Source organism: Suricata suricatta, chromosome 16 (genome assembly GCF_006229205.1).
Source record: "Suricata suricatta isolate VVHF042 chromosome 16, meerkat_22Aug2017_6uvM2_HiC, whole genome shotgun sequence".
In the NCBI taxonomy this organism is placed as follows: Eukaryota; Metazoa; Chordata; class Mammalia; order Carnivora; family Herpestidae; genus Suricata; species Suricata suricatta.
Genome location: NC_043715.1, coordinates 35,287,688 through 35,298,430, shown reverse-complemented (window position 1 = coordinate 35,298,430; position 10,743 = coordinate 35,287,688). Strand labels below are relative to the sequence as shown.

At 41.9% G+C, this 10,743-nt stretch overlaps 2 protein-coding genes across 3 annotated transcripts in view; one reads left to right on the top strand and one right to left on the bottom strand.

Moving 5' to 3' along the window:
- The window catches only part of VPS35 (VPS35 retromer complex component), a 29,107-nt gene extending 25,017 nt beyond the window's left edge, over positions 1 to 4,090 (bottom strand). Inside the window, exon 1 of one of the 2 annotated variants that reach the window (XM_029925456.1) lies at positions 4,069 to 4,090. Coding sequence is in view for 1 of the 2 variants with exons in the window: in XM_029925455.1 (XP_029781315.1) it covers positions 3,887 to 3,889 (3 nt within the window). In the remaining variant the exon portion in view is untranslated. Of the gene's footprint in view, positions 1 to 3,886; positions 3,972 to 4,068 lie in introns of those variants that run through there. The other variant, XM_029925455.1, reaches the window with a different exon arrangement.
- Positions 4,091 to 4,127: 37 nt separating this feature from the next.
- On the top strand, positions 4,128 to 10,257 carry ORC6 (origin recognition complex subunit 6). The gene is made up of 7 exons (XM_029925457.1): positions 4,128 to 4,516; positions 5,715 to 5,844; positions 7,461 to 7,624; positions 7,842 to 7,931; positions 8,463 to 8,575; positions 9,036 to 9,104; positions 9,694 to 10,257. Exons 1-7 carry the CDS (start codon positions 4,452 to 4,454, stop codon positions 9,813 to 9,815), a joined length of 753 nt encoding a protein of 250 aa, XP_029781317.1. The 5' UTR covers positions 4,128 to 4,451; the 3' UTR covers positions 9,816 to 10,257.
- The last annotated feature ends 486 nt before the right edge of the window (positions 10,258 to 10,743 follow it).

The window sequence follows — 10,743 nt, the reverse complement described above, 5'->3', positions numbered from 1 at the left end:
GATACAGAAGTGCTGATGCATAGGGGCACATGTACCCCAATGTTCATAGCAGCAATGTCAACAATAGCCAAAATATGGTAAGAACCTAAATGTCCATCACCTGATGAATGGATCAAGAAGATGTGGTACATATATACACAATGGAGTACTACATGGCAATGAGAAAGGACATATGGCCATTTGTAGGAAAGTGGATGGACCTCGAGGGTGTCATGCTAAGCAAAATAAGTCAGGCGGAAAAGGACAGATACCATATGTTTGCACTCATAGGTCTAACAGGAGAACAGGAGAAACCTAATGGAGGACCAGGGGGAGCGGAGGAGGGAAAGAGAGTTGGGGAGAGAGAGGGACGCAAAACCTGAGAGACTATTGAATACTGAAAATGAACCCAGGGTTGAAGGGGGAGGGGGAGGGGGGAAAAGAGGTGGTGGTAATGCAGGAGGGCACTCGTGGGGAAGAGCACTGGGTGTTGTATGGAAACCAATTTGACAATAAACTATTAAAGAAAAGGAAATTTTTATAATTACTTTTTTATTGTGGTAAAATATTTGTGACATAAAATTTCCCATGTTAACCATTTTTAAGTGTACAGTTCAGTGGCATTCCGTACATTCACACTGTTGCAGTCCTCACCACCATTCATCTCCAGTATCCTCTCATCTTGCCTAAGGGAAACTCTGTACCCATAAAATAATTCCCCATTCTCCACTCCACTCCAGACTCAAGAGAAAGTCTGACTTCTCTAGGTACCTCATATAAGTAGAATCAAACACTTTTGTTTCTGGCCATTTCAACTTAGCATGTCTTCAAGGTTCAACCATGTTGTACCATGTATCAGAGTTTCCTTTCCTATTAAGGCTGAATAATATTCCATCATATGGATATATCATATTTTATCTATTGATGGGATGATACAAGCAACTTGGGTTGCTTCCACACTTGGGTATTCTGCATAAAATTACCTTAATATAGCAAATAAAAATGGTTACAAAGAGAGTACAAACAATTGTAAAAATATTTGTAGAGAACTAAATATTCAGTGATCTATAAATAAATAAAACTTCAGCAAAATTTTTCTATTTTGTATCAACTGGGTTTAAAATAGAAACATAAACACAAAATGTAGAAAATTATAGGCTTATTATGAAGTAGGCTACACATGAAGAACTAAAGCTATAATAAAGAAACGTATTTTTAGATATTACTCCTAGGACAATGTAGTTATTATACAAATGTAGCCACTATACAGCTATTCTAAGGGAGTGTCCTGATGAACTCCCTGGGAAGTGTAATCTAAAGCAAGAACAGTAAGAACTGTTATGAACATGCTCTCATTAAACATGAGCCAGTTAATCAATGTCTCCTCACTTATGGAAGTGGTTCCCCATTTACAAACGACTTTATACTTAGCAGTTAGATGTGTCAGAGAAAAATGGAAACACTAAAGAATCAAGATCAAATTACATTTATGATTAGGTTCACTTTAGCTTGAGACCCAGGCCAAACAGTCCTCCTAAGTCAATACAATTAGAAGGTTCAGAGAAAGGCAGAGAAAGTGATCCATTATGAACAGATCACTTATAAAACTACTCTCCATTTAAACAAAGTGCATTCATTTCCTCTTCTATCAAACAGAAACGGTAAGAGTACTTACACTATTATGAAAAATAAATGAAATGACACAGAGCTCAGAACATGCCTAGCACTTAGTAGTAAATACTTTTTAAGATTTCTTATTTTTATATCCCCCTTAGATAAAAGCAATTATCTCTACCTAGCCACTTATTTATTAATCCATCTCTTCACATATACTGTAGATGTAACACAAAGCAAATCAAGTGTAAAATGAAAATAACCACTCTCATAAAGATACAGAATTTCATCATATTTAATGAAAGCACTATTTTATTTTATTTTGTGAGAATCTGAAGTTTTGTATTTTCTTTTGTTTCCTTTTGCTTTCTTCCCTTCCCTTTCACAAAATTAAAACTGAGGTAGGGAGCATTAAAGATGATGAGGGCTTGGGAACCTCAAAATATAATTCGAACACTAAACTAAATTTACCAATAAATTTCTCCAGGAATTCTCTGTTGGTAAATACCATGAGCATTCACTTCTCTCAGCTTCACTTGTTGGCAATGCTCTTTCTTCTCCACCTGGAGAATTCCTGCTTACTTTCCTCACTGTCTCAGTTCACATGTCACTTTCTGTAGTCTTTTTCAGGCTCCTGAAGCAGAATTCTCTCCCTCCATGATCCCACAACACTGAGTGTGACAGAGCTACTAAACCAAGACTGTAAAGACTATATTACTTAAGCTCCATAAGCATTTCTTCCCTGTTAGACACTCTTTAAGCTCTTGGATAGCAAGAACCATGTTTGTTTCCAGTGCCTAGCACAGTTCATGACATTAGAAGGCATAAAAATGCTTCAATTGAATTGGATCCCAGAATTTTAGGACTGAGAAGAGCCAAAGAAGCTAACAGTTGTTTTCAGTGAGACTCAAAGAATGAATGACCTCGCCCAATTCATAGAAACACTGACTCTGAAAAGACTGATACCCAAGTTTCCATTCCCAAAAATGTCCACGAGGACAGGACTGTGTGTCGAGTTCACTGCTCCAAACTGGTACACCCAGTACAGAACTGGGGTGTACACCAGATCCTTAATTAAGTGCTTTCCAATACAAAACACTGTAAACATCAATCCATAAATATTGAGAAACTGACACATCCTCCTTAAATATTTACCCTCCTTATATCAGCTCTCTATTGTAACAAATCTGAGAAATAAACCAAATCAGCTTGTATGGCAATATATTATATGAAAGTAGTATACGTCAAATATTTAATCCTGCTTTCTGGTATTAACACATTTAAAGCGAAGTCTATTTCCAGGCTTACAGATTTATAGAAGCCTGTCTACATGAAGCGAATAATGAGATCATTTAAGTTAAGACAGAATACACCAACACTCAAAAACATTGTTTATACACTGCAGACTATGTCAAAAGCTAATAAAATGCAAGTGACAACTTGCCTTTGTGGAAACGAGGCACATGGATTTACATTTTGAGGAAGTTCAAGTTTACAGGCCAACAGCCACACCACGATTTGCTGCCATCACGAAGAGGCGCTACGAGAATGAATGCCTACTTCCAGCAAATATAATACTTGGATTTCTTCAAATGAGGAAACATGTAAGAGAGCCAAGGTGCCCAATGAACAAACATTAAAGGAAACAAGCAGTCTCCTTTCTGTCCGAATTAATGGATACCAGACAGCAGGAGTCCTTCCAAGAAATTCACATGAGTCCCTAGAATTCGCTGACAAACACTGCAGTGGAAGGGGGCTATGAGGCCAAAAAAGGCCAGGGCACCATTTGCCCCTCCGGTAGGTATTTCTCGTACAATAAAAGAGCGTGGGAACAACAGAGCACTACCAAGCACAAAGGTGGAAACGCACGCCAGCGACAGAGCAACCTCTGGGCGGATCCCTAAGCCACCTCGGAGTCTTGGGCCCTCCGCACGCCCCCGACCCAGCCTGACGCTCACACCCCGTACTCCCCTCAAGGAGCGGCGGAGGCCTCCACTCAGAGGTGACAGCAGGCCTTATAAACCTCAAAGCCTACAAGCCGAGACATCCCCCGGAAAGGCCACCCCATTCCAGAGCAACCGTCGCGATCATTAGCCGCCGCCCACCCCGATCTCGGATCTGCCCGCCTGCGGCCTTCCTCGGCCTGTCCTCATCCCGCAGGCCAAGTCCGGCTGGCCTTAGCCCCGATCAGGCTTCCAGGACACCAACTCCGTCCGTAGGGCTCCAGGGCGGTGGGAGGGCGCAGAGGTTTAAAGAAGGGTCCGCCCGGGGCCCGCCGCCCCTCAACACTTACCATGGCGACTCCCCAAAGCCTGCAGCAAGCAGCACCCACCCCGCGCGAAGCCTCCCGCGGTCAGGTGACGCAGCCGCCTCTCCTAACCCCGCCCTCATTAGCCCCGCCCCCAGACCCTGCAGACGGCTCCTCGATTGGCCCTCTTCTAGGAACTCAAGTCTCGCGTGTTTATTGGCTCTCACCACTTATCCGTGGGCTGACGGACCTGGGTTCCAGCCAGTCCCTCCACAGTGTCTGAGAAAGGGTGGGGAGGTGCACAGTAGCGGGGAATCTCTTGGCTGCAGGAAGGAGACAGCAGGAGGTAAAGGCATCGTTTGAGGAGTTCGTCAAGACGTCAAGACTGGAAGGAAGGGGAACTGCCGGTCCAAGTTAACCGGTCCCGAGGCGTGCAGTCACGTTGCGCATGCGCAAAAGGAAGACTAGGCTTAATTTGTGGAACGAGCGCAATTTCTTGTCCCAGCCAATCCAGATGCAGTAGAGGGGCGGGGCCTGGCCCTCACTGGTGGCGCGGCGTTTGCGCGCGGATTTCGTTGTGTCGCAGCTGTTCACTAGAGTAGTTCGCGCCATGGAGTCGGGGTTGATCCGGCGTTTAGCACCGCGTTTGGGTATCGCCGAGGCAGATGTGCTAAGGTGGGTTTGGCTGTGCACTCAGCGGGCCCTGGACTCCGCTCAGGGGAGGCCCGAGTCATTCCCGCGCGTCGGGCGGCGCTGGAGTAGGGGGTGGGGGAGACGCTGGAGCTGGGTAGGATTAGGCTCTATCGCAGAAAAAACATCCCAGCGGTGAGCTTTTATGAACCGGCGAGAAAGGACGATTGTAGATGTCTTTAGGAACAGCAGGCTCTGTGGGAAGGGGAAAGTCGGAGAACTTAGGTCGTTCCGCAGATATTTATTGAGGTGAGCCTGTGTACACAGACCTCCATAGAGGTCGTTGTCTATGACAAAACTGGGGGAAAAATAAACTGGGTGATGTGCAGGCACATGGGGAGGGAGGAGCACAGAGCACGGCCTGGTGGCTGTTTTTGATTAAAAAAAAAAATCCCAAAAAGGTCTCGAAGGAGCCGCCATTTTTGCTGAGATCAGATTGATAGAAGGTGCCAGCCATGGGAGGATGTGGGAAGAGCAGCACAAAAAAATCACTTTGCATAATCCAGGGTTAGAAATAAAGCTGTTGTGGCTGAACCGTGGAGAGTAAGACAAGGCCCGACGCCTTTGGCGCTCAATTGAGGGAGGGAAAGGAAAGTACTTCTTAAAAGATTTGAAGTAAGACCTCCTGAACCCAGTAATTGTGTAGAACAGCCATTCTCAAAGTGTGGTTCCTGACCTGCAACATCAGTATCATCTCGGCACTCCTTAGAAATGCAAATTCTTGGGTTCCTTCAGGCCTACTGACCAGAAACTCTGAGGTTGGGACCCACAATCTGTTCTCACAAGTCCCCAGGTGACTGTCTTGTACATTAAAATTTGAGAATCACTGATTTCGTGGAAGGGGTGAAAAGAAGGAACCTTGGTATAACTGCCAGTCTCTGTGATAGTCCATGTTCATCCCAGTAATGGAAGGAGGAAAGAAATGGGAGGGGGGGGGTGTTTGTTAAACATGTTTGTTTTTGAGAAATCGAAGAACTTAACTTTTGCTTGGAAGTACTCGAGTACAGTGCTGTCAGAAGTCAGGACTGGTTCTGTCTTAGGGAACCAGTCTCCCACCGCCACATAAACTTGCACAGGAGTTAGGCCCAGAATGAAGTCCACCAGACTGTATTTATTGTTTACCCAAGTTTTGGGCAAACTTCTGGAAGAGAGTGTTTAGTGAGCATGTTGCCCTTTTAACCAGGAAAGCAGAGGAGTACTTGCGACTGTCCCAGGTGAACTGCAGCGGCCTGTCCGCACACACCACAGAAACCAGCAATGCGGTCATGTGCCTGGATCTTGCAGCTTCCTGTTTGAAGTGCCCCTTGGACAGGGTAAGGGTCCCGCTGAATGTCTAAATAATCCTCTGCAACACTGAAACTTAATCATATGTCTTAATTTCTGATTGGAGAGAGTACACGCTAAACTCTTGTATTTTAGAATTTTCCTGGCTATTATATAAGATTATTCTAGATAAACTTTAAGACAATTTTTGTGAGTTGGAGAAAGTACTCTTTACCATCGGGTTTCCTTGGCCGCCTTTCTTTGCTTAAGACCATCTTTAATGCGGCTGCTAGCATCCTCCGAAAACGCATGCTGTGTGTTTTTCTTCCAGCATCACAGTGGTTGAGAGCACAAGCTAGGAGTCAGGAAGAGTTAGATGTTGAGACCAAATCTCAATCCCACCAGTTACTGGCTCTGAATTTCCAGTTTCCTCATTCATGAAATCGGGATAAGAATATCCATTTCACTGGATTTTTGTGAGGATTAAACCTCACACTGTATGTAACACACTTGACACAGTACATAGCACATAATGATATATTCATTAATTGGTGGCATTCGCTCCCAATGGGTTGGCTCCCCATTACTGTCAAACGCTCCAGCCTCTCTTGAACACTAACCTCAAGCTACACTGTTTACTTAAGACTCTGCCGGGTGCCTGGGTGGCTCAGTCGGTTGTGCTGACAGCTCAGAGCCTGGAGCCTGCTTCAGATACTGTACCTCCCTCTCTCTCTGACCCTCCCCTGCACATGCTGTCTCTCTCTGTCTCTCAAAAATAAATGAAAACCATAAAAAAAATTTTTTAAAAAACACTATGCACCTTAATGACTTACAGCTTGGGAAAGCAACAACTTTTTTTTTTTTTTTGACCTGCATTTCTTTTCTGACAAGGTCTTACATGACCCTGCCTTGCCGTTGCGTCCTTCATGCAGCTTTCCTTGACTCTCCCAGGCGTAGTTGGTTTCCCTCAGTTGTTGATCCTCCTGTCTCCCCGTTAACTTTCTCCTCTCGCTTTCCCTCCTCCACACAATCATCCTTCCCACTCCCACTTCTTCCCTGCATCCTTTTCCCAGCAAATTGCACACTGGCACTTTTGTTGAAGAATAGGTAACCATGTATGTGTCTCCTTTGGTTTTTGTTTTTTTTTTTATTCACAGCTTGGCTGTAGTAACACTGTGTTGTCTTTTAAAATTATCTATGCCTATGCATGACTGTTTTTCTAAAGTGTGAGCTCCTTGAGAGCAGTATTTAACTCTGCCTGACAAGATTACTGACTTGACTAACCGAAGCTAAATGTTTTGATAGAGCCTATTGTCACAGAATCAATTAATTTTGAAAAGGGGATCTATCCAGGCACCTGGGTGGCTCAGTCAGTTGAGCGTCTGACTTCAGCTCAGGTCATGATCTCATGGTTTGTGGGTTCGAGCCCCGTGTCGGGTTCTGCTGACAGCTCAGAGCCTGCTTCAGATTCTGTGTCTCCCTCTCTCAGCCCCTCCCCCATTCATGCTCTGTTTCTCTCTGTCTCAATAGTAAATAAACATCAAAAAAACCAATTTTTTTTTTTTAAAGAAAAGGGGATCTATCAAACAGACATTTAAGGACACCAGTATATTGAATGTTTAGGATTATAATTTCTGTGATTCATGCATTTTTTTCTCTTTTAAAGGTTTATTTAATTAAACTTTCTGGTTTGAATAAGAAGATGTATCAGAGCCGTCTTAAATCTTTTGAGTGTTTACTAGGCCTGAATTCAAATATTGGAATAAGAGACCTAGCAGTACAGTTTAGCTGTACAGAAGCAGTGAACCTGGCTTCAAAGATATTGCAAAGGTATGAAGCATAAAGAACTTTAATTGAAAGTTTATACTGTTACATAAGGCAGAATTACCCAATGTCCTATTTTCAGTCTTAAAAAATAACGAATATGGTAAGGGGGCATAATGCATAGCTCATGCGTTTAAATAGCTTAATAAGTTCTGATATTCATTTTCAGTCCTTTTGAAATAATTTTTTTACAAATAATTCTTCAAACACTGCTTTCCCTTAGCTATGAGTCCAGTCTTCCACAAACACAGCAGTTGGATCTCGACTTATCCAGGCCACTTTTCACCACTGCTGCACTACTTTCCGCGTGCAAGTAAGTGTGTCTTTTAAGCCCCAACATGGGGCTCAAACTCACAATCCCAAGATCGAGAGTCCCAGGCTCTTCTGACTTAGCCAGACAAGTGTCCCCAGAGTCTGTCTGCCTTTTGTAAGTGATGAAATCTGTCATTAAAACTAGTTTGTGATTATTCCAGTCATATCTTTTTTAGGTACCAATTGTAGCTGGTTTTCAAATAATTTAGAAAATACCAATGATGGGAGGCAAATCATGAGAGACTCTTGAATACTGAAAACAAACTGAGGGCTGAAGGGGAAGAGGGGTGACGGGCATGGAGGAGGGCACTTGTGGGGAAGAGCACTGGGTGTTATATGGAAACCAACTTAACAATAAACTATAAAAAAAAAAAAAAGAAAGAAAATACCAATGATAAATTGGTACCTGTTTGGAAGAAAGGGAAAACTAAACATAAAGCATGAGTGGAAAGGAAACAAGTTGATCATGTGGTTGGCCAGAGAGGTAGCTATACTGGTCTTAAAAATAATCATTTATGAAATTCTTTTATAGGGTTCTAAAGCTAAAAGTGGATAAAAATAAAATGGTAGCTACATCTGGTGTAAAAAAAGCCATATTTGATCGACTATGTAAACAATTAGAGAAGATTGGGCAGCAGGCTGACAGTGAGTATTCATTCCATATTTCAAGAATGTGTTACTTGAACATGTAAACCTGCTGGTGAAAGCCTAATATTTTCAAACTTGCAAAATGACTGCTTTCTGAATTCTGTATTTAACATGGACCAGGTAAGTTTTTAGTGAGAAAAATTTTTTTCAAATAAAGTAGCTTAACAACCTTTAAGACACCTGTGATTATATGACCCCATGGCTGAAAAATACACTCTCTGTTAACATGCTCCAATGTGAAATGCCAGCCTCCCTATACATAAACTAGAATAGAAAAAGTGCTCAAGTCTTACGAAAGAAACCAAAAAAAGGAGGACAAGATCATTTGCCTTTTCCTTATCCTACTATTTGGTCAAAGTATCTAATTTTTATTTGTGATCCAAAATGTGCTCAACTACTAAGATTGAGTATAGGAGCAAATTTAACCCTACTAACACATGGTTTTTTTCCCTTAAAGGAGAGGCTGGAGATTCAACTACTCCACCACAGAAGAAAAAGAAGACAATGGTTGAACCTCCAGCAAAGGGTAAGTTGTATTAACACTGAACAAACTTGGAAATCAGTACAGTGGGATTAGTGTATAGTGAGTTTAATGCAGTGAATAGTCCTGTGCTGCTTGCTTGACAAGAGTCAGATTTTAAATAAATCCTAACAATCATTTATTTGATAAGACCACTTTTCTGAGCAGTCATTTAAAGAAGTTAACAAATATTACATAAAAACCTATCTGAAGCCAAACTGCTTAGGTTCGAATTCTGCTTTAACACCCACTGGCTCTAGAACTTTAGGAAAGTCACTTAATTTCTATAAGCCTCAATTTTCTTCTGTTGTGGTTAATATTAGCACCCACTTCATAGAATTGTGGTGAGGGTTGAATGAGATAATGTCATTGAAGTGCTTGGTTTAGTGCCTTGAAGCACAAGATAAGTGCTTGATAAATGTTAACTATTTTAAAGATGTTGCGGAGTGCTTGGAGTATAAGCAAAAAACTGATGTGTTAGCTGCTGTATACTCTTTTCAGCATTACTGTCCATACTTTTATTTAATAGGTCTTTGAAACAAGATTACTTTTTTCTTGTAAGAATTTTGAAACACTTGAAAATTTTCTTTCATAGAAACAGAGAAGGTAGTAGACAGACCACATAACCTGCAAAAAGATGAAGATCTGACACAGGACTATGAAGAATGGAAAAGGAAAATTTTGGAAAATGCTGCCAAAGCACAAAAGGTTATATAGCAGAGCGATTTCAGCTTCCAGACTGCCATAGACTGCAAACTAAGAGTTCGTCTGCCACCCCAACGAAGATGTGAGGGCTTTGGAATTTTGTTTGAACTTTTATAACAGGGATCCAAAGACGATTGCCTTAATAGCAAAGAAGCCAGTGCTGGGGCTGAGTTCTTGACAACAAGCTGGCCAGTGACCTAGGCAACAAATTCATTAGGTCAGGCACAGTGCCTGGTTGGCATGGCTTTGGCTCCCCACCGGCCTGCATTCCTACAAAATGGAGCCATTTTGGTCTTTTGTTTTAAGCAAGACAGTCTCCTGACCTATCGAGAATATAAAATTCAGATCTGAATGGAGTCTTAACGATTTTACTTCAGTTTTTTTTCGTAAGTTTTCTTGGTTTGACCAAATCAGTATATAGTACAACCTAAGTTAATAAATGTTTTTATATGCATTCAGGTTGCCCTTGTCATTAGTTTGGGGGAGTCATTGCTATTCCAAAAGCTGTCTACTCCAGCAGAAAAAAGCCGTGTGCTGAACCATAATGCTCAGTAGACCACAGACTGTTCAATCAGACTCCCTGGGTTTAAGACCCTGCTCAGCCACTTGCTACCTATGGAACCTTGAGAAAATTAATTAACTTCTTCATGCCTCATCTATTAGTAGGACTAAAAATGGCGTCTACTTCATAGAATACTTTGCAGGTGTATCTGAGCTGACCCATGTAAAACACTTAGCACAGCACCTGGTACAAGTAAGTATTTAGCAAATGTTAGAAGATAGAGAGAAATTCACATATAAAGGTCTCATGTAAAGAATTACACATTAACATATTCCTCATCTACAAAATAGAGATATTCTCTGCCTTATAAGAACTAAAGGTAATATTTCTATCAAATGCATAGTACTTAGGAGGCTTGTTATTTCATCTAAAATAAGT

Excerpts from the sequence above, each read along its gene's own strand:
- ORC6 (XM_029925457.1), top strand. The coding sequence starts at position 4,452 with ATGGAGTCGGGGTTGATCCGGCGTTTAGCACCGCGTTTGGGTATCGCC. Across the intron at positions 7,625-7,841 it reads GCTTCAAAGATATTGCAAAG|CTATGAGTCCAGTCTTCCAC; the intron begins GTATGAAGCATA and ends GCTTTCCCTTAG. Across the intron at positions 9,105-9,693 it reads GGTTGAACCTCCAGCAAAGG|AAACAGAGAAGGTAGTAGAC; the intron begins GTAAGTTGTATT and ends TTTCTTTCATAG.